General features: G+C 42.2%; 4 protein-coding genes across 6 annotated transcripts in view; 2 read left to right on the top strand and 2 right to left on the bottom strand.

Annotated features, from left to right (window-relative positions):
- Positions 1-2,715, top strand: part of LOC134227023 (uncharacterized) — a 28,434-nt gene extending 25,719 nt beyond the window's left edge. The window contains exon 2 of the mRNA XM_062708209.1: positions 2,490-2,715. Within this exon, the coding sequence (XP_062564193.1) occupies positions 2,490-2,632 (143 nt within the window). The 3' untranslated portion in view covers positions 2,633-2,715. The remainder of the gene's footprint in view (positions 1-2,489) is intronic.
- On the bottom strand, positions 2,667-5,949 carry LOC134227018 (probable glutamine--tRNA ligase). The gene is made up of 3 exons (XM_062708204.1): positions 5,793-5,949; positions 4,012-5,561; positions 2,667-3,520 (listed from the first exon to the last, which is right to left on the bottom strand). The coding sequence occupies exons 2-3, from the start codon at positions 5,543-5,545 to the stop codon at positions 2,712-2,714; spliced, it is 2,343 nt and encodes a 780-aa protein (XP_062564188.1). The 5' UTR covers positions 5,546-5,561; positions 5,793-5,949; the 3' UTR covers positions 2,667-2,711.
- Positions 5,950-6,158: 209 nt separating this feature from the next.
- On the top strand, positions 6,159-7,537 carry LOC134227022 (uncharacterized). The gene is made up of 2 exons (XM_062708207.1): positions 6,159-6,424; positions 6,501-7,537. The coding sequence occupies exons 1-2, from the start codon at positions 6,270-6,272 to the stop codon at positions 7,438-7,440; spliced, it is 1,095 nt and encodes a 364-aa protein (XP_062564191.1). The 5' UTR covers positions 6,159-6,269; the 3' UTR covers positions 7,441-7,537.
- Positions 7,538-13,385: 5,848 nt separating this feature from the next.
- LOC134226959 (protein unc-79 homolog) overlaps positions 13,386-27,894 on the bottom strand; it is an 82,315-nt gene continuing 67,806 nt past the window's right edge. For 2 of the 3 annotated variants that reach the window (XM_062708106.1, XM_062708108.1), the window contains exons 25-29: positions 19,846-20,177; positions 19,400-19,780; positions 19,048-19,226; positions 13,923-14,355; positions 13,386-13,867 (exon numbers count right to left, since the gene is read on the bottom strand). In XM_062708106.1, the coding sequence (XP_062564090.1) occupies positions 13,568-13,867; positions 13,923-14,355; positions 19,048-19,226; positions 19,400-19,780; positions 19,846-20,177 (1,625 nt within the window). In that variant the 3' untranslated portion in view covers positions 13,386-13,567. Of the gene's footprint in view, positions 13,868-13,922; positions 14,356-19,047; positions 19,248-19,399; positions 19,781-19,845; positions 20,178-27,894 lie in introns of all 3 variants that reach the window. The other variant, XM_062708105.1, reaches the window with a different exon arrangement.

The following is a 27,894-nucleotide window of genomic DNA, read 5'->3' as shown; positions in this document are numbered from 1 at the left end:
AATACTAGGGACGAAATGTCTACCTGTGCAGTGCACAGGTTGCACATGCGGACGCGACGCCTCTGCCTGCTTGGCTTGGACACAATCTATTGATTACAATCGCCACCGGTCAACAAAAGATAGTGCCAGCGCGCGGAAGAAAACGAAATGGTGTACTCACCATACCTGCCCTTCTGGTCGGGTGAACCTTCGATCCGGCTCAAAGGACCAAATGAAGGGGCTTACCCGTTCCTTTTCGAAGGGTTTTCTTCAGGCTATTTGGTAGACGGCCCAGAAAATTGTTGTCCAATACTGTTATAAAACAGCAATCAACAGGTACCACGACACCGGTGGCTGTTCGGCCACATTGAGAGTTGACGTAAAGTCAATGTCAACTTCTCTCCACGAACAGCCTAGATAGCCGTGTGGTGTCGGCAGCTGGTTATCTGGCTAAGAATAACATTACGGATTGCCTGTTCCAGTGGTAAAAGTCCACCATACAGGTGACCCCTAATTTTCGGTGTGATGCGGCTTTATGCTTACCGTGCCTACGAATGAATGGTTAGGGGGGTCTAATAAGAACCTAACCGCAAACGGAGCCTGTGAAGCACCAGGGCCCCTTCACAGTATTTTAGCCCTCGCTGCGCTAACCGGAGCTATGGCGTAGTTGACTTTTTATTTCTCCGAGATAATCGGCTACTCTTATTCAACTTCATCGTGAGGTTAAATAAGAGTAGGGTTATGAATATGTGTTTTAATTAGTTTTCAACAAATTGTCACCTATATGGATTCGCATTATGCGTTTTATACAATGTGTTTTGTGTATGTTACCTATATGGATTCGCATTATGCTTTTTTTTCACAGTGTACTCTGTGTTTCGTCTTTGACGTTCGGCTTTGGCTACTCTTGTTCATCCTCAACGTGAGTGTGGGGTTATGAATATGTGTTTTACTTAGTTTTTCAACAAATTTCCACCTATATGGATTCGCATTATGCATTTTTTTTTACAATGTACTTTGTGTTTGTCACCTATATGGATTCGCATTATGCGCTTTTCACAGTGTACTCTATGTTTCGTCTTTGACGTTCGGCTTTGGCTACTCTTATTCATCCTCAACGTGAGTGTGGGGTTATGAATATGTGTTTTACTTAGTTTTTCAACAAATTTCCACCTATATGGATTCGCATTATGCTTTTTTTTTTACAATGTACTTTGTGTTTGTCACCTATATGGATTCGCATTATGCGCTTTTCACAGTGTACTCAGTGTACAACAAATTGTCACCTATATGGATTCGCATTATGCGTTTTTCACAGTGTACTCTGTGTCTAGTCCTTGACGTTCGGCTTCGGCTACTCTTGTTCAATCTCAACGTGAGGTTAAATAAGAGTGGGGTTATGGATACGTGTTTTACTTAGTTTTCAACAAATTGTCACCTATATGGATTCGCATTATCCGTTTTTTACAATGTACTTTGTGTATGTTACCTATATGGATTCGCATTATGCGTTTTTCACAGTGTACTCTGTGTTTCGTTCTTGACGTTCGGGTTCGGCTACTCTTGTTCAATCTCAACGTGAGTTTCAATAAGAATGGGGTATGAATATGTGTTTTACTCAGTTTTCAACAAATTGCCACCTATATGGATTCGCATTATGCGTTTTTCACAGTGTACTCTGTGTCTCGTCTTTGACGTTCGGCTTTGGCTACTCTTGTTCATCCTCAACGTGAGTGTGGGTGTGAGTCTACATAATTGGCTTTCCTATAAATAGTTCCATTCTCCTTTCCAACTTCACTTCCTCTTCCTTTCCCCTTTTCACTTCCTTTTCCGTCAGGTAAATGATGAGAAAGGCCAGTGAAGGCGATGGCACAAATCTCCCAAATTGAGGGGAACGTGCCTCCTGAGCCGACGTTCTGATACCTGATACCTGATCAACAGGTACCACGACACCGCACGCGGCGAGGTCTTAACTTCAGACTGAGTAATTGGATTTGTAGGGTACTGCTCTGCCGTCAATCGCATATCTGTCCCATCTTTGCTGGGTTTCCTATTCATATGGGACAAGTATGCGATTCACAGCAGTGCTATCCCGCTATAATTCACTGCTTGGCTATTTGTTAAAGCAAGTTATGCTTAAGCACACTATACTCGTCAAGTCTAGTTGATGACACTGAGATATTATCCAACTACGCACAGCACACGGAATTTTCACGAAATTCGGATACACAATATCTACTCGCCATTCACTGATTAAAGTAAATTCGAAGTTATATATTCAACTGATCAACTTACGCTAAGTCGTTCTTCTATATATATAACATCATCCGATAATCACTGCAACGCAGTGGACATTGGTCAGCGTATTATACATACGCATTTGCGCTCTTTACAGCCTTGAGCGTGAGAAGTAGAGCTCGAAATAGACCGGTTCAAATATAATTAGTTCACTAATCATCAGTTTGGTTGCGTAAAAAGCTTACTGTTAAAACCCATCTCTTTTTTTGTAGAAGCAGCACACAAAGCCACCACTGAGTATTTCGAGGACAGAAACAAAGTTGATGATATGATCCTGATTTCGATGGATACCGAATATTATTTGACCCTAGTCCAAAACGGTACGGACCCCCGCTGTTTCATTGAACTTTTTTAATTATTTCGGATTTATGAACGGTCGACAACAACAATCGAATTTTCTCTGCTTTATTCAACATAAATAAATATGTAAAACGTTAATTCTTACCTGCGTCTTCTTTCAATGTTACGGTTCTGTTGAACACGAGATGACCCTCGCGCATATCAGGATCTACCGAAAAGTATCCGATTCTCTCAAACTGGTATTTGTCGTACACTTTGGCATTCACAACCGATGCATCAGCGTACGCTGTGATGACATTTAGAGAATCTTGATTGCAATCACTCAAAAAGCCTCCGGGCACTTCATTTGCGTCCTCCGGATTCTTGTGTCTGAAAAGCTTTTCGTATAAACGAACTTCGATCTCGTTAGGATGAGACACCCATTGAATGAACGCTTTTGGCTTTTCAGCGGCTTCGCTGCTGTCGCACACGCATAACAATTCCTTTATCGCTCCTTGTTCATCTTTGATTATTTCGGACACTTTTACAACGAACCCAGCATAACGCAAACCCACAGATTGATTTGGGGTTAGACGACGATACCCCTTCTCCGGGTTCTCTGAGAAGTCTGATCGTTCAATGTAGAGCACCTTGTCGAGCCAAATGCTATGCGACCCCTTTTCAGGATTGTTCGGAAAGTTAGGAACTTGTAGTCCCAACGGTTCTTTGTGTGGGAAATTGGTGATGGTTATCTTCAAAGGTTCCAGCACGACCAGAGCCCGCGGAGCTGTGACGTTCAGAACATCGCGAACGCTAGCCTCCAAGGCCGACGGATCAACGGAACTCTGAGCTCCGGTGACGCCCATTTGAGCGCAGAAATTGTTGATGGCCTCTGGAGGGAAACCGCGTCGGCGTAAAGCGGTCAACGTGAAAAGCCTGGGATCATCCCAATTTTCCACAATTCCTGAAAATGGAGAACAATGCACCATGTAATTAGTAACGAATTAATCTCAAGTTGTGGTTGTAACAATTGTGTCAAAATCTGAGTCTGGAACGATACTCTATATCTGGGATATAGAATAAGTTCCAGATGATGTCAAAATGTTCTGAATTTAATTTAAAATTGTTCCTGATTTTGATTTAGATTTGTTAGAGATTTGGTGGTGCAAATAAAAAGTCGATGACGCAAGTCGATTAAGAAATACCGTCTTTTGACTCCGGGGGCTACTTTGGATTTTTGATTTTATAAAAAAAAGTAAAAGAAAAAAATACCAAATTTGAAACAGAAAGTTGCCATCTAGCTATCAACAACCCACCCGAATGGTGATAATTACAATTTGATGGTAATTCACGTTGTTATTCTTGTTTCAAAATGTCCAAAGTAACCCCCGATTTGTCAAAAGAAGCCCCGCACGACGGGGTACTCGATATTCATTAGAAATGTCCAAAACATACCTTCAGTAATTAGCTTGCCAATTTTCCGCTTAGACACCACCGTGTAGTTCACATTCAGACGACCGTACTCCCACTGCACCGGACAGTAAATTTTCAACGCATTGCAGAGCCAATAGTAGGACGACCGACGGGACTGGAATTCCTTGGTGCACAAGGAATGAGTTATATCCTCTATGCTATCGCAAAGACAGTGCGTATAGTCGTAGGTCGGATAAATGCACCAATCGCTTCCGGTTCTGTGATGTGGAATGAACTTAATCCGGTATGCAACGGGATCCATTTTGCCCTCTTCCAGAGTAATCTTCATACGCAATGTAGCGAGACCTTCATCAATTTTTCCATTTTTCATGTCCTCAAATAGTTGCAAATTTTCTTCAATGGGACGGTTGCGCCACTTTGACGGTTCCGGGTTGAATCCTTTCATTTCATCTGCGGTTTGATGACAAACATACGCTAGGCCATTGCTAATTAGCAAAACAGCCCAATCGTACAATTGCTGAAAATAGTCTGAGGAATGGGTAATTTTATAGGGTTTATAACCCAGCCATTCCACCATGTCTTTGATCCCAATGAAAAACTTCTCTTCTTCCTTCTCCGGATTGGTGTCGTCGTAACGCAGGAAGCAAACGCCATTTTTGGACTTAGCGTATCCGAAATTAATGTTGATGGCTTTCGCATGGCCAATGTGTAGAATTCCATTAGGCTCAGGAGGGAATCGAGTACGCACGGCTCCACCGGTCCGCTTCAAATGCTCTTTCAACAGCCGGTCGGTTTCATTTGTAACTGCATATCCATCTGTTTTATGGTTTTCCCCAGGAGCATGGAAGTGAACGGATTTCATCAATTCCGAAATCGACTTGGCACCATCCGAAGCCGGTTCTGCAGCCTGCTCCGTGATAATAATCTTTTCAGTCTTTTGAGGAGGCACTTTATCACCCTTCGATTTTTTCTCGGACTTGGGTGGTGGAGCTAAATCAGCTTCCGTTTTTGGACCAAGCAAATCGAATATTTGCACATCTACCTCATTTTTAATGGCTTTGCCATCGGCCCATGGTAATTGGCCACGTAGTTCGGCCAAAAGTTTTCCTACATTGAAACGATATCTTTGAGCAACAATGCTTTCCTTATGCTGAGCAATTACCGTTTCCACAGAACGATCTATTTCTTCGGGGGTAACAACAACCCCAACGCCACAAGCCTTTTCGAATTCGGCTACGTTAACAGATTTGTTGGTACCGTTGCTCAACAAAAATTCCAGTGCCGCATCAACGCGAACTCCGGTGTCCAGCTTTCGTTGTAAAATATTCTGCACAAGGAACTCCAGATGTTCAATAGATTGCTGCTTGATCTTGGTGCACACTTGGTACAGCAACAAACCTTCTCCTTCGGCGTAAGCATGGCCAGGCGGCACGAGTGAAAGGGCCTTCAAAATTGTTTTACTAAGAGCGGCATTCTTTAAAGTTTCTTTTGCCTTCTGCTCACTAAGGCCCAATGCTGTCAGCTTGGTGATGTGGTCCTCCGGTGATCCAGTCATCGTCGTCTTACGTGGGCTGCCAAAAATAGAAAGGAAATTGTTGAAAGGAAAGCCTTCTATTTGCAACACGCACGCCCCTCAAAATAAAAGAATCATCGTAATTGAATAATAATTATCATAATAATAAAAAAATTATTTGACTTTACTACTAGGAATGAAATGATATACTTTTTTATTACAGTCAAAGTACACAAAAACCCGAGATTCTAATAAATTTATTAAAATTAAAAGGCATTGCCATACTTACATGTTGATGCAATCAAACTGCGGGAGTCGTCATAATTTGATCCATTTGATCTGCTGTGCGGTTAGCGACCTGCGACGGACTGTCAAACGTTGACGTTTCGGTCCGTTGCGGCGGGATTATTTGCACATGAGGGATAGGCCAAAGTTCAGAGTTAAGGATTTGCGTACCGCTGTTAATAGAATTAGATTGATGTGCATTTTGTTTGCATAATAATATTTATTATCAGAGTGTATGTAATTAAGAGTGGCGACACTGTCAGAATTGGAACAGAATTCATCTGTCATTCCCATACAAAATCGTGTTCCAAACGAGCAGGAGACCTGTCAAATGCGGCATATGTCGCCACTCTTAATTACATACACTCTGTTTATTATTATGTTTATTATTTATAAGGTGATCAAACTACAATCGTTTTGTTGCCCATTTTTTTTACAATCCCATTTTTATAACGTATTTGTTTGAATAAAACAATTGTTTATGATGTACAAGCATCCCATACTTACGAAAGTTCCAGGGGATACTTCACGCGGTAGTGCAAAAGAAAAGCAAGGCTACATTCACGATATCACAAAGCTTAGCAAAACCGAGCTGTTGGACCTAAAAGAGCGCCAGGAACTGCTGCTGAAAAACAAGTTAGTACCTACAAATTTCATAATAATATATTTTAAGTAGCCTACATATACCTAATGTGATCAAATTTCAATACAGAGCAAGGATATCAAAACTTCCAGACAAAGGCGCTAGAATTGAAAAATTTTACAAGTTGATCCTGCAGCAGCTGGACAGCCATGAAAATATCGAGCGTGCTGCGGAGATGTTCTCGGAGCTCAACATAGCTGCCGTTGGGAAATCATCCATGGCAAAGATGGAATGGAATGGGAAGTATAACGCCCGTCATGGCGCCACCGAAGATATTGTTGATAGTGACGATGAATTCGATGACCAAAATGTAGATCCGTTGAAGGTTTTAGCCCAAAGCACTCATCACCAAAAACGAATCATTGTTACCAAACCGGAACCATCTTTGGTTACCAAACAAGACCTTGCAGATATCGAACAAATGAAGCAAGAACGATTGGAAAGTGCTGCTACTGATGTTGTTGAAATAGATATTAAAAAATCTGCCAACAAGATGAATAGTTTCCTTAAGCAGAAGCAACCCGTCCAACAGAAAGAAACCGGCAATGGAACATTGCTAGATGGACATTCTATTCTGCTGTGCAGAAAAGAATCTAGTATGGAACCGAAAGAAAAGTTCTTACCGCACAGAACAACCAAGTCAAATGTGCATGACCCAGAGAAAGAGAAGCTGCGGTTTCTAGGTCACTTGCAAAACTGGGAAAATACTTCTGCAACCCCTCCGGCAATCGCGCACTCACCGGCCAAGGTTCTCAGTCTTGAGGAGTCAATTAAGCTGCAAGAGGAAAAAAATATTCTACTACAAAAGGCTCAAGAGCAGTATGCAGAGGAACGACTGCAACGACGGCAGAAAATCAAAGCGACAGTTAGATCCACCATAACGAATGACGTTATGCCGGGTTCGAGTCAATTCACCACCTACCGCGACGTTTGGGAAAGTGAAGAAGAATCGAATGAAGATGACGACGAAGGTAATGGCGACTTTACGTTAGATACGGAAGACAACTAATATTTTTCTGTGGTTACAATAAATCAGATAAAAAACGCGATTGCATTCTACGGACATAGTCTTTGGAGTGCAAAATTTATAGTATTGTGTTTCTAGTTTAGAATGCTTTGGAATGACTTACAACAATCCGAAAGCTAAAACTGTTATTGCAGACCATTCACCATTGTGCTAGATATGGTTTCCCAACGTTCTAAAATATGTTGTTCTAATATTAAGGAAAATTTGAGAGACATGTTAAACAATTTATATTATTTAGATATTCTCTATTTTTTAAAAATGTTATGAAGCGCAATTTACCTTTCTAACTCTACTCGGGCAAAAATGACCCGAATCACACTTTCAAATTGTAATAACTTTTTAAAGCAACAATGTGAAAGTCGGATACGTCTTGACTTTTCCTATTTCGTGGAAAACTATGTTCCTGAACGTTGACCGACTTTGTACGAAGTTCCTGAAAGGCTTCAAAGACTCACACATATGGTGTTCGGGTCATATTGTCCCTGATGTTACTAAGCAATATCTCAGGCATTTCTCAGCCAAATTGGGGAGAAGCTGTTCTTACCGCAACGTATCTTTAGAACCAATTGCCTTCTAGGTTTGTGCCAAAAGCTCCCTTTGCACAGGGTGTCCATCTGGTTGGGAAAAGCTAAAAAAAACTGGAATTGGACCCGACCGGGAAATTGAACATAATGAAATCATAATGCATTACAAAAGTTATGAACTTTTCTTTGTAATGTCTTAAATAATCTATCATTTGAAAATAACATGACTGGCAATGGTGTGAGTCACTCAATTTTTTTGGGAAGATCATTGTATGAAAAGTATAGGATTCTTTTAAACATCGTGAGTATTTAATGGTTTCTGAAGTTTTTACTGACGATGTTCTTTGACTATAATTATGACTTCAAAGTACGCTCGCGACTACACACAAAAAGGAATAAATATTGTGCATTTGTCGTATGTATTGTACAAATTTGACGATTATTTATAAATACATAATCGGAAAATATGCACAGATTTTTATAGGCGGGTGATGTGAAGCAACCGAAATGCTGCCGAGTGGGATAATGGTCAGGCTGTCTTCCATCCCATAAAACCGTGGCGGGCCTTGTAGTACGCGGTACAATCTTGCTCCAACTGAGTGGGAGTAGGCTCAGATGCTTTTTCCTTTCTAGCGCTGATCTGGCTCTGAACACGAAAGTGTGAACCCGCGCATGGTCTCCCTGCATATCGCAAGGTATGTATAGATAACCATGGGATCGTGAAGGCGACTACACCAGCAGGATTCCACAGCAACCGCAAGGCGGCAAGGAGAAAGGAGAACGCCATGGCGGGTCAGATGAGGTGCTGGTCGAAGTTAAAATGGACGGCCCCACCCTGACCAGACTCATCAAATCGGCGATGACCAACCACGATGATCGTTTAGGACAGACGATGGAGGTGATCACAGATGTATCGGATGTGATCATGTCCTTTCTGGACAATCGCATCAACTACAGCAAGGACCTGAAACACCGAGTGGAGGACCCTACTAGAGACCAGTAAGAGTGCGGAGCGGGAAATCCGCACACTTACGAGGAGCGAAAGCTGGCGGAACGCCCAGCGGAAAAGGCGAGAGACGAGGCCGAATCGAGGATTCGTCTCCTTGTCGAAGAAAAACCGGCTGGCAGAGAGCCACATCGCGAAACTTTGCAGGCGAATGGCCGTGACAGGGGCGACCCCTAAGCTAAGTAAGGTCACGCAAGAGGCGGACCTGAAGGTAGCTAACGAGAGGTCAGCAGTTCCTAAGAGACGGGGTCCCGCGGAGATGGATAGACCAGTGCCTCTACCAGTGAGGATCACTGAAGCTCGTCGGGAGGAAGACCTGCCTTGGAGCGAGGTCATGAGCCCCAAAAAGGCGAGGAGGACCCAAGAAACGAAAAGTTCCTTTAAGTGCACGTTTTTCGCTTAGGCAGCTCAGATAAGCTGATTAAAGGAAAAACGTACTCTTAAAGGAACTTTTGGTTACTTGGGGAGTCGGCATCAGGCCGCAAAGAGTGCGGCAGGCGGAGTGGTGCGCGCCACTGTTAAGAAGGGTAGAGCCCAAGAGAAAACGGGTGCACCTTCTAATGGCAGTGGCGAGCCGGAAGACCTTTCGGCATACAGACCAATTTGCTTACTCGACACAGCTGGAAGCTACTAGACAGGGTTATCCTGAATAGATTGTCGACCTATACAGAGTGTGCTGGTGGCTTACCTAGCAACCAGTATGGTTTCCGTGAGAGCCGTTCTACCATCGAAGCAATTCTATCGGTAAGGGATACGGCTAAGATGGCGCAAGGTTTGAATAGGCGAGGTATTAGGTACTGTGCATTAATTACACTTGATGTAATACATGCGTTTAATAACGCTAGCTGGGCAGCTATTGCTGACTCTCTGCATCCCTTGAAGGTTCCTGTGCAGAATACTGAAAAGTAATTTTCAAAATAGGGTGTTGATATATCGATCCCCGGGCCGGTTCTGTGAAATATCATGTACGATGGAGTATTACGCTTAAGTCTCCCTGCCGGTGTGAAAATAGAAGGCTCCGCGGATGACGTAATGCTAGAGGTAGCCGGTGACACTCTCGACGAAGTTGAAAGCCCTGAGCTTCCCCTCATACAATTCACCCCGGCAGGGCGGCCTAGAGCAGGGTACTCCTACTTCCCTTCGGATTTCGGATGGACAAAATGTGCAAAAAGAAGAAATATTCCAAATTAAAAACCTTATATTCTATCTGACCTTCTGTCTCCTCCCTTACTACGGCACTGGTCGACTCAATGCTCTCGTTGGGGCCCCTTCGTCGACGGTAGCACGGCAGCGGCTGGCTAACTGGTCTCTCGCTTTCTTCTTCCGTCCTTTCTTCTTCGGTTCTTCTTCTTCTTCTCCTCCGCTCCTTCTTCTTCTCCTTCTCCTTCTTCACTTTCTCACTCTCGGGCTTTACAGACTGCCACGGCAGCCGTCCTTAACTATTAGCTAGGGGGAAGAGCAAGCTCCTTTGTCGGATCCCCCCTAGCGACACTGGTGTGTAAATACACCGGACCCACCTACTCCCCGTAAGCAGTCCCAGTAGTGACCACGGTACACTACCACAGACGGTAAGCCCCTTTTTACGCGTCTGTCTTCGCTCTCCTTGGCAATTAGCTACGGACGTGAGATATACTCATTCGGCTGAACGTCCGTAGCGAGAACGGCGAGTGTTTATGGATGCTTGACTGGGCCGCCAGAAGCGAATTTCTCATTGGCGATTAGCTTCCCACTATGGCGGCGATCCAACACCCTTGCACTACACTGCACAAGTACACGAACCGGCACTTTTCCCCCGGGAATCACGGAACTGTCCACCCGACGAAGCTGGGAATTGGTCATCCAGCGGAACACACGTCGATGGGAAGATCGCACACCCAAAAACGGCACTAACTTCTCCGGAATCGCAGCGGATCAAAAAAACGTCTGATATAGCTCACGGTTCGTTACTTTCCTCTCTTTTTCGCGTCATCGACCAGACCAAAACAAATCATCGCCATCGCTCCTGCCACCGTGCTCGACTGTTATGCTGCTTATGTTTGAGCGCCGCTTTTAGGCCTACGGGAGGAGCTCTGGCGCTAACTTTATTTAAAAACCTATTTAAACAAGCACTATAATTTAAATTCAACAAAACAAAACCCTATACAAAACAATGTGAACAAAATTTAATTCAAAAACAAACAAATTAAAATATTCACAATCCACAGTGGTGGTGTATGTTGCCATATCAAAATAAAACAAAAGCATAATGGGTAGCCAGTTAAAACGACACCAAACTACCCAAAATACACTCGGCGACAAGACTAAAAAAAAACGGGTTAATTGTAACTCGCAGGTTACAAAGTCGAACAAAAGGCTTTATACGCGATTGGCAGAGTAGAGGAATGGCTCAACTCGAGGCGGCTGTCCCTTGCACATCACAAGACCGAGGTTGTGGTGGTGCATAACCGCCATGGGTTGCAGCAAGCGAGAATAAGGGTAGGGATCTGCCCAGTTAATTCCGTAAGGTCATTAAAGCATCTGGGCGTGATGATCGACGATAAGTTCAATTGCACGAGCCACGTCGATTATGCATGCCAACGGGTATCATTGGCGATAGAATCTTTATCACGAATGATGTCCAACAGATCAGCGGTGCATAGACAGGTGCGTAGGTTGATAGCGGGAGTAGCATTATCCATCGTCCGCTATGGCGTACCAGCATGGGCTGAAGCACTAAATGCAGAGTTCAACGTGAAGAAACTTATCAGAGTACATCGGCTGATATGCTTACGAGTCGCAAGAGCATATCGCACCGTATCATATGAGGCGGTGTGCGTTATAGCTGGGATGATACCGATCGACATACTCCTAGAGAAAGAAGTGGAGTGTTACAACGAAAGGGACTCGGTGCAAGTGCGACGTATCAAGAGAGCAGCTTCGCTGCTCAAATGGCAAAGGGCATGGGACACCGCAGTCAAAGGTCGTTGGACACAGACTAATTCTGGATGTCTCAAATTGGGTTAGTAGAAAGCATGGTCAGGTCAACTTCCACCTAACACAGGTATTGTCTGAACACGGTTGCTGTAAAAAAAATCCTACACAGGTTTGGCTTCGCAGATACTGTGGAGTGCCCTGAGTGTGTAGGTGAGGTAGAGTCGGCAGAGCATGTGATTTTTGCATGCCCGCGATTCGACGTAGAACGCAATGCCATGCTGCTTTCCAGCGGCATGGATACAACCCCGGACAACCTCGTCGAGGAATGTGTCGGGATGAAGTTATATGGAATGCGGTGAATACAGCATCTCAACAGATTATGTAGAAACTGCAGCGATGGTTGCGTCTTGAACAAAATCAGCAGCTGCAGTAGAGGCATCTGTGATGCAGTGAACATCTTGGTCACTCCGACAACAAACATGTCGAGGGTGGGCTGCGGGGACCTCCGCATGTATATAAGTGAGAGTATGATACGGACCGCTAGGTTACTATCATAGCTTGTGATCGACGGGTGGTGAGGTTACCATGACATGATAACCTATCCCCACACTACCTGAGTTCCCAACAAACATTAAATACGGGTAAAGCGCCAAAAATAGCCTTCTTCAGCTGAAAAATTAGCTTATTCGGCTTAAATTGTTTGTTCGGTTAGACATGCCAATTATTGTACCGCTCATAAAAAAATCTACTCTTATTAAAAAAACCTACGCTTATTGTTTAAATATTAAATATACGCAAATACGCAACTAAGAATAAGCGGGGTGGATGCTGGCGGTGAATGCTTTGATAGCACGTGCAATTTGCACTGCGGATACATTCTACACGTCTATAAGAGCTTTGAAAAATGATCACAAAAGTTGTCTAATTTCAGCACTTTTCGCTCGAAATCACCAAAAACTTTCCAGTTTGTTTATTTGGGCCACCGGTAGAATCATACAGAGAAAATCTCGTTCCCGTATACATGTTGCGGATCCTAAGCTGGTTACGTAATCCGTAAAAGGGGAAACGTCATTTTCACTTGTCATAAGCGTTCCAATGTAAACGAATTCTTTAATAACTTCAAACACATCCCCACCAAAAACTACCTCAGTATCAACACCATTAGATTTATCTTTATCTCTACTCGCAACCATGTACTTTGTCTTGGTAGAGGTGATTATTAAGCCTATCCTAGTCGTCTACTGCTTCAATGGGACAAAAGCCTTCACTACTACCAACTACTACCATGCGATCGATCTCATCAACCTCAACCATCAAGCGTTCCATGTATCCGCCTTATCAGTTTCGCGGGAAAACCATGTTTAGGCATTTCTGCAACAGCAAATGTGATAGGACCTAAATAATAGGACCTATCCATCTAAAGAGCTATTTCGACCTCTTTAATATTCTTTTCTCTATAAATTTCATAATAAACGAAAAAGGCATCATAAATAGTATATTTAATATTTTCCCAATAGCGGTTTATATAGACAGTGGCACAAATATATTCCAATAACATTGTTCTCGAAACATTTCCGGCAAACTATCCCTTGCGATCTAACCTAATGACCAAACAGCTATTGCTCGGGATCTGTTGACCTAACATCAATTCAAACACCAAAAAGATCTATATTGAATAGAACTGTGTAGCCGTTGATGACTGTAACTCGATTTGGCCCATTTTGAACTGCAACCGTTGGAGCCATTTCAGGAGCGCTTCCGATGTGTGCAGATTTTGATCGGTGGCGTTGGGAACCGCGTCACGGCAGTTTTGTAGCCGTACGTGTTGCGTTCCAGACAGAGGAGTATTCGACGACAACACCGGCGTCCACAGGGGCAGCAGTTTCGCTAAGACGGTTGAGCGAGTTTCTTTCAGCGCTTCCAGTAAACTTAGAAAGTGCAGGCTGACACTTTCAGAAAACTGAAACTATTGGGGAGATCGTCAGTTGCTATCCGATTTATATATGGTTGCGAATACTAACCTTCGAGTGAGACACCAGTTGCAGAATGCATGGGGTTACTTTGGCCCAAAATTCAAATAAGATGCCCATGGTTATGTTGTGCGATTCTGAAGATGGTGCGGCGGCGCACGCCAATTGTTCCAGATAGACGGTCCACAGTTGGCAAAGGGTAAATGCATGAAACAATGACGACATATGCAGAACGGACGTTTTGGATTGCTCCGCAAATCCAGCAAATATGACCTGAATGTGATCTGCAATGTGACAGCTCGATTCTTGTGGCACGGGCTGTGCAACCGTATTCACCGGATGTTGAAGATGGTAGTGTACGGCAACACCATGCTGTCCTATTTGACCACCCCTTTTGCCCATCAGGGCAGTGTGCGTTAACGATCCCATCAACAGCCAAGACAGTAGACGCATATGCCCAACACAATCGGTAAATTCCTTCGGCCTGAAAATAAGATCACATGTAGGATATCAATACAGCAATCATTCGCTGACTGGGCTAGAACAACAGTTCATTTATCGAATGCCGCTTTTTAACTGAGCGAGGGGATTTGCGATGTATTCTCAGGTAACCATTAGCAATACGTTACTCCTTTTCGACTATATAGGGCTATTAAACAGCCAGTATGGAGCATGTTAGATCTGTGATAGCATTATAGTCGCACCTACGGCTTATTTAAATGCTTACGGTGACCTGGGTTGTTATGATAATTATTTGACATGGATCGAGAATAATATACTATTTAGTTAGATTCCCCTCGCTTTTGTTTTTTGACGAATAACTGCATTTTAACTTTGACCTAGTTAGCGAACGACCAGTTAAAAAGCGTCCAGTTAACGAGCTGTTGCTGTACTTGTACGTTAAGGAAATCTGCGTATGTTCTGTCTCTTTTATCACTTGGCAGTGCATTAACATGTCTTTTCATATAGGTACACACGAAATAATATTAGTAGTACTGCTATCAGTCTTCCAAGTCTGTGTTTAGGTCCAACTTCTTCTTCTTCTTCTTATTGGCATCCAATCCGAAAATTGTCTAGACCGGCACCGGGAGTCGAACCCAGCCACCCTCAGTATGGTCTTGCTTTATAGCCGCGCGTCTTACCGCACTGTTAAGGAGGGCCCAACTATAAATAGCTTAAAATTCCACGGTCAATAATAAAACGAACTAACCGATCCCTGTTTCGCCTTTTCAGGTGAAGGACTAATCTTGACTGCCTAAATTCACATTAGTAAAAAAATGAAAAAAAAAAATACTATATGAATTCCAAAAAAGTATACTTATGAAATATCCCAGAGGTGTGTTTCATTTACCGTTCAATTTAGTCCAGTGAGTCGGGGTAATGTCTGTGTGTAAATTTATTTTATTTATAGGTAAGTCTTCTCCATTCATCTCGGTCCATGGCTGCACGTCGTTAGCCACGCAGTCTGCGAAGGGTCCGCAAATCGTCTTCCATCAATCCACCTTGCTTGCTGCGCACCTCACCCTTCTGTGACTACCGGATCGTTGACGAGAACCATTTTCACCTAGTTATTGTCCGACATTCTGAATACATAGATAGTACGGAACACTTTCCTTTCGAAAACTCCAAGTGCGCGTTGATCCTCTACGAGCATTGTCCAGGTCTCGTGTCCGTAGAGGACTGCCGGTCTAATCAGCGCTTTGTAGATAGTTTGGTACGGCGGCGAACTCTATTCGATCGGAGCGTTTTGTAGAGTCCAAAGTACGTACGATTTCCTGCCATGATGCGTCTCCGAGCATTTCTGCTGGTATCGTTATCGGAGGTCACCATTGAGCCCAAGTACACGAATTTTTCAACCACCTTGATTTCGTCACCACCGATACAAACTCGTGTTGGGTGGCTTACATTGCCCTCTCTTAAATCTTTTCCTATCAAGTACTTCTTTGACGTGGTGATGACTAGTCCAATCCGTTTAGCTTTCCTTTTCCGTTTGATGTAAGCTTCTTCCCTCTTCTCAAAGTTACGTGCCATAATATCAATGTCGTCGGCGTCGGCGTTTACTCCCTCCAAAGCGATGTTAAATAGCAGGCACGGAAGATCATCACCTTGCCGTAACCCTCTGCGCGTTTCAAAGGGACTCGAGAATGTCCCTGAAACTCGAACTATGGACATCACCCGATCCATCGTCGCTTTGATCAACCGTGTCAGTTTATCCGGAAATCCGTGTTCGTTTATTAGCTGCCATAGCTGGTCTTGACCGATTGCATCATATGTGGCTTTGAAGTCGATGAATAGATGCTGTTTGGGTACGTTGTATTCGAGGCATTTCTGCAATATCTGGCGTACGGCGAACACCTAGTATGTGAAAGAGCGTTTGCCCATGGATCCCGCCTGGTACTGCCCCACGAACTCTCTTGCAATTGGTGTTAGTCGACTTCATAAAATTTGAGAGAGTACCTTGTAGGCGGCGTTCGGCAATGTGAGTGCACGATAGTTGCTTATCGCCCTTTTTGTAGATGGGACACACGACACCTTCCATCCATTCCTGCGGCAAAACCTTATGCTCCCAAATCTTGGTAATCACCCAGTACAGCGCTCTAGCATCACCATCGTATTTAAATAACTATCCTGGTAGTTGGTCAAACCCAGTTCTTTGTTGTTTTTCAGCCTGCCAATCTCCTCCTGGATTTCCTGGAGATCCATACCTGGAAATCGTATGTCTTGCGCGCGTGCTCCTAGGTTCGTCACCATACCGCTCTCGTTTCCTGCCACATCGCCATTCAAGTGCTCTTCGTAGCATTGGCGTAACTAATGAAAAATTCTAGGGGGGGCTAACTTTTCCTAAACTTTTCTATTTTAACACTCATAATCCAGAAAGTTTACCATTTTCGCTCGATTCAACTGGTGTATATTGTTGGTCTACCAGATATCAATGTAATGGACGACTTAAATATTTTAAATGATGTTCATCGACACTCAGCCCTGTTACAAAAATCTAGAAATCTCGTAGGATTCCTGAAATCCTTGATAGGTTCAGAAAACCATAGGTGTTGGGTTCACCGTAAATAGAATGTGAAGCACGATCCTGATTTCAAAAGGATTTTTTGATTTGCTTCGAACCTAGAATACATTATAAATTAAATATTGAATAAATTAGTTAGTTAAATTCTTTTCGCCAGCTTTCAATTCAGTGGCCTGACAATTCAAACGGCGATCTGACCACAACAAACTAACGTTTCTTTTCTATTAGAATAACTTCTAGGATGATTTAAAAAAAATCAGTTTTACATCCCAATACAACTTATTGGTCGTCAATTTTCAATTTAGTTTAAAAAAACAAATTAACAAGTTAACACATAGGAACATTTAACACATCTTTTCTCTCAGTAGGTCTATTTCACTCCTACTGAGACATTTTCACTGGTTTCATTGCTGCAGCGACAATATGTGTTTAGAGAATTAAATAGTATGCGGAGTTTCTAAAATCCATCCGAAAGAACACAAAGTTCTTTCTTATTCAACTTTTAGTTACCTCTACTTGAAATCTAAGTGTTTTACCGAACCTTTCTCAAGAAGCCTACAGTGATAATTAAAATGCGCTGCAGCTTTTAGGATTGGTATTAGTTAGGAAGGTTAAGATCATATGCTCGATTTAGATAACAATTACTCACAAAACCCTGGAAAAACTTGAAAATCTCAAGGAATTGTCCATTATCCATTTAGTACTTGTAATACTAATAAATAATATATTTTTTAATTTACTTGTTGATGAGGTATTTCATAAGTTATAACGTGTCGTGAGCAAGCCTTATAACAATTGCTCGAAGTTCAAAAACTTGAGCGAAGAGAGAAGAGAGTAATTGGATAATGAAGACAACCCTTTCTCTGCATTTACCCCTGTATATAATCAGTGGACTAGATATGCGCAATACTTATACAAAGTAACAAATTTTCTAGGGGGGGCTAGCCAGTTCCTAGGTGGGGCTATAGCTCCCCCTAGCCCCCTGTAGTTACGCCAATGCTTCGTAGTGCTGTCACCACCTTTGGACTACCTCACGCTCGTCCGTAAGAAGATTTTCTTACACATGTCAGGTGACGGCACGTAGCCCTTACGTGCACGGTTCAACTTCTCAAAGAACTTCCGTATGACACTAGAGCAGTACAGTTGCTCCGTCTCTTCGCGATCTCGATCTTCCTGCTGGCGCTTTTCTCTCGACAAATTGTGCAGCGGTGCTACCAATGGCGAATCGAATATCTCTCCACTCTCCAGCCATTTTCAAGAGAAATTGCGCCTAGCTGCCTTCCGTTGGTAGTGCCACTTCCTGTTGCTGCGCTTAATCTTGGGCTAGTCTACCGTCTTGTAGTCGCCCAATGTTAAGCCGTGACGTTCGACTTCGACGCGTGTTATACACCGTCGAGGGTTTTGAGCGCAGGGATACTGCTACGAGGTAGTGATCGGATTCAATATTCGCACTGCGGTAGGTCCAGACATTCGTGATGTCGGAGAAGAATTTACTGTCGATTAGAACGTGGTCGATTTGGTTTTCCGTTTCTTGTGGCCTTGTGGATATTTTGCTTCTTTCTCGTTGTCAGGTCTCCCTTCGCGTGGGCAGTTGATGATGCTATAGTTGTAGAAACGGCCTCAGTTTGCACATTCTTGCGCTAAATCACCCAATCAAACGCGTTGGCGTATCTTGCCCAGCACTATGAAGAAGGGTGCCTGTTTGTTGGTGGTGCAACAGCTTTGGTAGAAGGTAGCCGATCGATGCCTGCTTCTCCACACTTTCTGTCCTGCCCAATTAACTTCCTGTAGAGTGGGCGTCGAAGTTGCGGGGATGTAATTCATCGTAGATTATCTTGTCGCATCCTGCGAAACATAGCGACTTGCAGTTCCATGTACCATGCTTCGAATCGTGATCCTTTATTCGTAGGTGTGTTTATGTCTATGTCTATATTGCCTCAGTGTATCCTCATACTAGTTTCATATATTTAACCTGAACCGATTTTTGCGCATTCGACTAGAACAATGTTATTTCGTTGTTTTAACTATTCTGAGTATGTAGAAGACAACGGATGCCACAAGCTTAGTGTTTGTAGCGCTGCCAAGTACGATGTTTTTTGTGTTTGGCAACCTAGGACTCGGCAGCTTATAAAATATAACACGTTAGTTACATACCCTTGTTGGAGTGAAGACGGAGCGTTATTCAGCCATGGCAAATATCTGGATACAGCTCTGTTATCTCTCGAGTTACCATGCGACATTTCCAGTGCTAGATACTGGGCCACAGCTCCCTTCAGCACTCCGCCCAAGGTGTCTTCACTCAGGCCTGACGTAATTCCACCGTTTTTGAAATTCTGTCGTGATGTGAAAAGAAACTGAAAATCATATTTTAATGATAACGCATGCGTAAGTACATTGACCGAAGTATAGATTTGGAATTTGAACTTTCGCTAATCGTCGATACATCAATTTGAAGTCTAATTCAAAGCACTTTGCACATTTTTGTTATTTTTGTATGTGTACTCACTTTGATTTTGCTGAGCGTGTGAAAATCCGCTAAAAATTCCATTACATCATTAAGATAAGTTTGTCGCATGCACTCTGCTATATTACAGCTGAATTGGGGAGCAGTTTCTGGAAGATCTTCGATCACACCGGGTGGCATCGCGCCACCAGCATCCTGTAACAAAATGCCCACCAATAGCAACAGGTTGCTATCAGGGATATTCGTTTTAAACTTCAAAGCCTGTACGAGCTCAAAGACCATTTGTCGGCATAGTTGAAGCTTATCACGTTCCTTAGAAAATGCACGGCTATTCAAATAACATAGGTCCACTAAAACTTTGTGGGATAATGTAAGATTTTGTATTCCATAGCTTAAGATTTTTGAGAACGGCTCTAATACATTCTGAAAAAAACGCCATCAGGAGTTATTCAAACCAATTCCAATTATCATTCTTAATTAAGCCTTACTTTAGAAAGTTGTGGAACTTTCAATATAGATGTCATTATGTGTAACAGGTTATCTGCTTCGTCCAAACTTGGTAGGATGAAAACGATCCTTCGGAATAGGCTATCAATGCCTTGCACAGCTGTAGCCCAAACACTTCCGCTTATGTTATCCACTTGAATGCTCTGTAAATACTCCGACAAATTTCTGAGAATAATTGGCAGCATGTCTACTGGAAGTGTTTTCTTAGAGTTGAGCGTTTCCACCAACATTTGCACCGGACTGGTCGGGTTGAGCTCAGTGAAATCATTGAGACTAATGGCTACACTCTTGTAAAACTTTCTGCGCACGGTTTCTGGAGAAAAAAAGAAGAAATAGATAAGAATATTAGTTTGTTTTACATATAATTTAAATAACCCATCATTCTGATCAAATCTGAAGAATGGAAAAATTCAACTAGTAGAGTTTGTTAAGAAAATTATTTTGAGCTTTTTAGTGGAATGTCTTCACTTGTCATAAGACGAGTTTGTACAATCCCATTGAATTCCACCACTTAATTGTATCCTGACAGATACGTACTTCGACCTCAACGGTAAGGCCGTCTTCAGTGTCTCGTACTTGGCTCGAAGTCTAGTCAAGTACGAGACACTGAAGACGGCCTTACTGTTGAGGTCGAAGTATCTGTCAAGATACAATTAAGTGGTGGAATTCAATGGGATTGTACAAACTAGTCTTATGACAAGTAGGCTAGATGTACCAGTTGTGGCTATTGCACCAGTTGTCGCACTAGTGCTTTATATGCCAAATGGCCAATCAAATCACCACAAGCCAAGTTCACATCGATAAAGCATATTCACATGATACGATAAAACCTTTGATCTCCTCCAAAACAAGAAAAGCATAATTGTAAAAATCAATTTTGCTTAATTTTTGACGTCCTTTGCACCAGTTCTGGGGCTTTATTCGATTTCATGCTTTGAATGGCTGTTTGAACCTCTAACACTCTAACAGTGATGGAGCTTCGGTATTGACGCGTGTTATACGTCGGATCCTAGGCAGATCATGCCGAGTTGGTGGTGGCCTGGCTGGCACTTGAAAAAAAATTGTTCGAAATGCTCGAACCAGCGTTTCAGCTGGTCAGTTGGGTCCTAAAATGAAGAATCGATATTCGATTTTCTTTCAGAAAACGATGAAGGTAACCATTCTTAACGTGTCAGCTTTTCTTTAGACTCAAAAATCCAAAAGAACATTGTTTAATTTGAAATTGAAAAAAAAATGAAAAATGCTTCCTCGACATTTTCGGTCTTGTTTGACGTACGGATTCAAACGCATTAGCAAAACACCGCAGGGCACTTGACTCAACCTTTGACAGTTAATATATGGGGCTGACGTTTTGGGCTGATGGTTCATTCGTTCTGAAATGTTGCACAGCCCAAAATTGGGTCCTGCGGTGTTATGCTAGTGCGTTTGAATCCGTACGTCAAACAAGACCGAAAATGTCGAGGAAGCATTTTTCATCTATTTTTCAATTTCAAATTAAACAATGTTCTTTTAGATTTTTGAGTCTAAAGAAAAACTGACACGTTTAGAATGATTACCTTCATCGTTCCCTGAAAGAAAATCGAATATCGATTCTTCATTTTAGGACCCAATTTGCCTTAAAATGTCTTAAACACAAAAATATTTTTATTGATTTAGAATTTTACCAGAATTTTTATAACAACGGTACAAGTATTCTTGACCGATGCACTATCGTTTGCAACCATAAACAAGGTAGGGCTTTAGGACCCAATAACTGATCATTTGCGTCTTTCACAGACATCGTTGCATTCATCTTCGCCCCGCTTAAGCGTCGTGAGATATCGTAGAGGAGACGAATGTCCCCGGTTGCTGCGGCTCTCTCTGTTTCGTCGGCCAGAGAGTATTGGGATTTCGATTCCAATGGAATTAAAATGCATCAAGTAGTTTAATTAACGAAACTTGTAAAATATTTATTAGAATATGAAAAACAGTGTTTACACAGCGAGAGCACATTTGAATTTGAATGACGCCTTTTTTCGCGAAGGCGCGAACGCTTTCCTGCTGACGTTTCCTGTGTTGCCACTGCTGATGTGCTTGCAGGGATGCACATGCAAACCACACATATAAAGGGGTGGCACAACTGTTGCAACTCCAACACTCCTCCTCAACCTTTGCTGCCACCACTTGTAGACAATCCCATCATCTCAGAGAACTTCCTCTGCTGAACCGTATCAAGAGGCTTAGTCAAAATATCTGCAGCCATATCTTCAGTCGGACAATACTTCAACTCAAGCACTCCACCTTGACATAACTCTCGAACATAATTCTCCCGGGTCTCAATATGCATAGATCGTCGGCTCACACGTTCAGACCTGGCAAATGTTATACAACTCTGGTTGTCCTCCATCACCGTTACAGGTCCTTCAGTTGCTTCATCAAAATCATCCAGTAGCTTCTGTAGCCATACCAATTCCTGGCTTGCTTCACTTAGTGCCACGTACTCCGACTCCATCGAAGATAGTGTGACACTCGACTGCTTTCTGCTACACCGCCAGCATACAGGTACACAAAACCGGTGGTTGACTTCCTGGAACGAATGTCACCAGCCCAATCCGCATCAGAAAATCCGACCAGGTCACCACCAGCTTTGCTATACTGCAACCGCCAATCCTTTGGGGCCGTACACATATTACGTAAGCACTTATGGGGGGAGGGGGGGTCGGTCAATATCTTATGCTCCATATAAATAAAAAATCATTTGTATGAAAAAAATCTTACAGGGGGGGAGGGGGGCTCAAAAAACCCAGAAAAATTGCTTACGTAATATGTGTACGACCCCTTTGTCGCTTTTAGGTAACGAACGACTCGCTTCGCTGCTACCCAATCCGCCTCGGTTGGCGCACTCACCTTTCGCCCAAGTATCGATGCACTCACAGCTACATCCGGACGTGCACAGACTGCTACATACAACAGTGCACCGACGATACTTCGAAACTTATTTTGATCCAACAAAGCACTACTTTTATCTTCCTCCTTCACGTATCCCGTTTCCATGGGAGTTTTCGCCCCTTTTGCTTCGCGAAGTCCGAACTTTTCAACCACTCGATCAATATATCCTTCTAACGACACATTATACCCACATGCTTCTTTACGAATTTCCATGCCGAGAAAATAACTTAAGTCGCCCATATCGGTCATATCGAAATGCTTCTTAAGCTGTTCATATACTATGCCAATTTGCTTTTCGTCCACACAACCGACAAGAATGTCATCCACATACACAAGTAGATACACATACTTCCCATTAACTTTCTTCGTGTATAAACAGTTGTCTGCCTTGCTCTGCCTGAATCCCAAATTTTTCAAAACCTCATCCAGTCGCTTGTTCCAGCATCTTGCTGACTGCTTCAGTCCGTAAATACTCCTCCTCAAGCGACACACCAAGTTACGTTTGCCTTTATTCACATATCCGGGCGGCTGCACCATGTATAACTCCTCATCAAGGTGGCCATGTAAGTAGGCGGTTTTGACATCAAAATGTTTCAACACCATTCCCATTTTGGTTGCCAGCGCCAAGAGAAGTCGAAACGTCGTGTGTAGTGACCGGAGCAAATACCTCGTCGTAGTCTTCTCCGAACTTCTGGGAGAAACCTTGCGCTACCAAACGGGCTTTGCGTTTCGTCACCTGACCATTTGCGTTTCGTTTTAGCTTGAAGACCCAACGGCAACCAACAGGCTTTCGTCCATCAGGTAGGTTTACCAATTCCCACGTTTCGTTTTCGGAGTGCGATTTCAGCTCGTCTTCCATCGCTGCTATCCACTCTTGCTTCCGCCCACAAGCCAATGCTTCCCTCAGATTCTTAGGCTCCACTTCATCTTCCGAAACAGTTTCAGCTGCCATGATTTCCTCAATCAGCCTATTAGGTGGAATACCTTTCGTTGAACGACGAGAGCGCCGAGCGATTTCGTCCAGTGGAAATCCGGGAAACAAGTTTTCACCATCCGAAGCACTACCATAAAACGTATCATCCAAATCTTCTTCAGACATTACACTGATTTCTTCCGATAGCTCACCTATTTCTTCTTCCAGGGTCTGTTCACTCGATGGCAGCGACAAAGGCACATCAAAAACTCCTCCTGAAGCTACAGGCTCGGTACGAACGACTTCCTTTACACTACACAGTTCAAGAAATTTGGCATCTCTACTGATGGTGATATGGCCTGTCTGCACATTCAAGAAGCGATATGCTTTTCGCCCTTCCGCATAACCAACGAACACTAGTTTCATGGACTTCACATCGAGTGCCTTGATGGCTTCTTCTTAAACCACAACTCATACGGCGTACAAACTATTGATGACGACGGACACCGATTTTGCAAATAGTTTGCAGTATTGATCGCCTCACCCCAAAACTTCTTCGCCAAACCCGATTCTGCCAACATGCAACGCATCATTTTCTTCAGATGACGGTTTTTCCGTTCAGCTATACCGTTCTGTTGCGGCGAATATGGGGCCGACATCTCTTGACCAATCCCATTGTCCGCGAAAAACTTCCTCAAGGAGCTACCGCAATACTCGCCACCTCCATCGGAACGAATGCTCTTCGGGAAACGACCAAATTGATTCTTCATCATATTACAGTAGTCGCGGATTTTCTCTTCTGCATCCGATTTGCGCTGAAGCAAATATAGCACAGAATAGCGACTGTAATCGTCTACCAACACTATATACCGTGGAAGCACCATATTTGACGCAGGTCCAAACTTGACGCACTCTCAAATCAAATGATGCAGAAAACCTATTTTCGCCAAAAATATATCAACGAATCAAGCTAGATGGCTTTATTTGCTCTTCTTCTTTGCATATATGGCATAAACAGCATATTATTGATGAAGCATCAACGTACCCGAATAAAATATATGGAAGTCATACTCATAATGCGTCAATTTTTTTCTTTTTTAGCCACAATGCTAAGGGTCGAATGATGAAAATCGTCATTTTATTTTACTGTAAGATCTTTAAAAAAAATCCAGTGACTGTGAATAGTGAGTTGTGATGGACCAAGCACAATGGATAAGTTTGCGTGCGTTTTGACAGTTTTTCCATGTCAAAACGTACGCAAACGTACCTATTCTGGCTCTTGAGAGAGCGAAGACTCCTGTGAATAGCGAAAAGTGCCGGGACAGTACGTTGAATGGTCCCCCAATACCATCGCGCAACCAATCTCCGGGAAGGACACATCTGGAGAGTTCATACTACGGCAATGGCTAGTTTCCGTGTTTCATGGAGAGCAATGGAATAGAGGCTGAAACATAAAGCAAGGTTTCAAGATTACATCCGCGTCTACGATAAGGTTCTATTTGACAGAAAGTATGGAGTTTTTACAAAATTTATAATTTCATCGTATCTGGTATGTATGAATTGCATTTTCCACCATGGAAACGATAAACAGAGCACAAGCTATTCAATTATAATTTGCTAAGACGTAGTAGCACTTCAATATATTATTATACATTTCAGTTTCAAACTTTACTGAACGATTATGTATGCTTTTTTCTATTGAATGTACTATTTTTTTGCGTTCAAACTTTATCGTTCCCTGTGAAATCCGTTAATTCTTTTAGGGGTCCGGTTTTAGGTGATGATGTCGGAATGAAAGTTCTGTAAGTTGTGTCATTTCTGCGTTAGCGACAAGAAAATGTGCTATTATGTTTGCCTTTATAATAAAATGGTTGAGAACCGTAAGAAGTGTTTTCTAATAATGAATTCTTAGAGAACTATATCCAGTTGGCAACTTCATTTTCCTGAAACTAATATTTCCAAAACAATGTTGAAAACCTTACTACGCAAATCCCGAATAGGCAAATATAGGCCATTTAGGCAAATTGAGCCAAAAGCATATCTAAATGTCATCATCTGAATGCCAAAACCGGAAATTTTCTTAACCCTCAAAGACCCAGACGAACGGATTTTTTTTTTCAAATGGGCCGCATTTAGCACCTGATCGTCGAAATATCTCGCGATATCTTTTGTGTTCAACGGGAATAAATATATGTTCTTCCTATAATTTTAACATCAGCTCAATATTCTGGACGCTTAAAGCCTGAAAGTTATCAAATCAACCATCAAACCATCTCGAAAATATTTGTAAAGATTTCTGGTCAATTCCGATGGTTTCACCATTTGAGTAGGGTAGGATTGACTGAATTCAGTACCGGATTTGGGGGTCACAATCGTAAAGTATAGGCTATATCTCTGCAACTACGATTTATGCAAGAGTTCTATGCTATGCTATCATATCTGATAAGTTGATAAGTTTCAAATTTACATCAAGATCGTCACATTCACAGCGTAATAGTGGCTCTGAATTAATTCAATTTTCACACATTTAATTTTCCATTATCACATACACACTTAGCATATGTTGTAAAACAATTATCAACACCTGACCTGTTCGACAAAAAATTGCCTTCTAATAGAACGTTTTTTGAGTCAATTTACGTTACTAATATTCATCACACGCCAAAATACAGTACCTCTTATAATCTACTCAAATCATCGCACATTTGTTCAGAACCAGTATAGGATTATAAACATTCAAAGTTTTACTGAAATGTTCATCTGGATTCTTATAGAATTTTTGTTCTTTTTGCTTTTGTATTTTTCTTCAAATATGAAAAGCATTATAGTTCAGAAATCTGAAAATCTTGCTATTTAATGCCTACAATATTTTAATAACGAAAATGTTATTTGACATTTAGAATCTTAGTGTTAACATATTTTGTACAATAGAAACTTAGTAATACATGAATCACTTGTTTGAGAAACTGCATATATCCTTTTTACACAATTCCTAGAAAACGACAAAAAATTGTTTTTGAACAAATTGGCACCGAATCTTTTAATTTCTTCGAAACAGATCAGTAGTTGTTGGCAATACTCAATGCCCTGGTACACTTTCAGTTCGGAAATGGCAAACAGTGCTCCATAATCTCCGTAATCTTCAAAGTGCGTGTGGTAGTTTTTCAAACAAACGAAAAAAAAATCATAGATGCCTTGGTAATAGTCGGACGTGTTTTCGTCACGAAAAAAATTTTCTCCCGTCAAAAAAAAGTTTTTCACCTAAGCTCTCAAGCCAATTGAAATCTTCACCCGTTTTTGCTGGAGAAATAGTACCTGAAGCATTCAGAAGTCGTTCCAGTTGATCGTTGTTCGATCAAAAAACGTGTGCAACAATGCTGATTTTCAACTGTGATGCCAGGAGGAGGATTTCAAAGATAAGTAAATTTTTTTTCTTATCTAATATGTATTTACATCGATGAAGAAAATGATGATCATTCGATAATTCTCTTATTCAGAGGGACGTATGTGGTTTTGTGGACGGGGATTCTCACGCGAACCATCAGTACACACAGGTAGGGGAAGCCTTCGGCTACCTGTTGGTGGTTTTGGTTTGCGTGGGGGTGCCATCAGATTGAACAAATCAACGTTTGAATCTATGTTTGCAGGACCGCGTGCGTCCTTTTGAATAAGTAACCGAGAATTGTTCGTGCTTCCCGTACTACGTTAATGCCTTCCTCTCCCTCTATATATTATTTTCTGGAACAAGGAAACTATGAACAATCTCCGCGAAAACCTTTTACACTTCAACCGAGACATAAATTGTGAACGTGCCATTATTCAACATGGCATTTTTGTATCACAATCATAAAAATATCTTTCTAGGAATTCCTAATATTTAACACCTTTTAATCATCATTTTTTCTTAAAACTCTCGTTGGGTGAACATTGTAATGAACAATGGGTGAACACATCTTATTTGGTGGATAGTTTTCATTTGTAATATATAATATTGCGAAAGATTTTAGCTTAGCAAAAATACTTAAATTATGTCATTGATTTAATAAAAATCTGCCACCTAAATTCTGCCATCTAAAACCTGCAATCTTGCTACAAAATGTCAAATACCACATCAAAATCACAAATCATATAGAAAGTTCGAATTTGATTTCTTTGACTGCATTGAGGAAAGAATGGCATAAAAAATAAA

Source organism: Armigeres subalbatus, chromosome 3 (assembly GCF_024139115.2).
Source record: "Armigeres subalbatus isolate Guangzhou_Male chromosome 3, GZ_Asu_2, whole genome shotgun sequence".
In the NCBI taxonomy this organism is placed as follows: Eukaryota; Metazoa; Arthropoda; class Insecta; order Diptera; family Culicidae; genus Armigeres; species Armigeres subalbatus.
The sequence above is the reverse complement of the archived record's forward strand: the minus strand, read 5'-3'. Positions and strand labels throughout refer to the sequence as shown.

Coding starts and splice junctions, on each gene's coding strand:
- LOC134227018 (XM_062708204.1), bottom strand. CDS start 5,545: ATGACTGGATCACCGGAGGACCACATCACCAAGCTGACAGCATTGGGC. Junction 3,521..4,011: donor TGGCAAGCTAATTACTGAAG/GTATGTTTTGGA, acceptor CTCCATTTTCAG/GAATTGTGGAAAATTGGGAT.
- LOC134227022 (XM_062708207.1), top strand. CDS start 6,270: ATGATGTACAAGCATCCCATACTTACGAAAGTTCCAGGGGATACTTCA. Junction 6,425..6,500: donor GAACTGCTGCTGAAAAACAA/GTTAGTACCTAC, acceptor ATTTCAATACAG/AGCAAGGATATCAAAACTTC.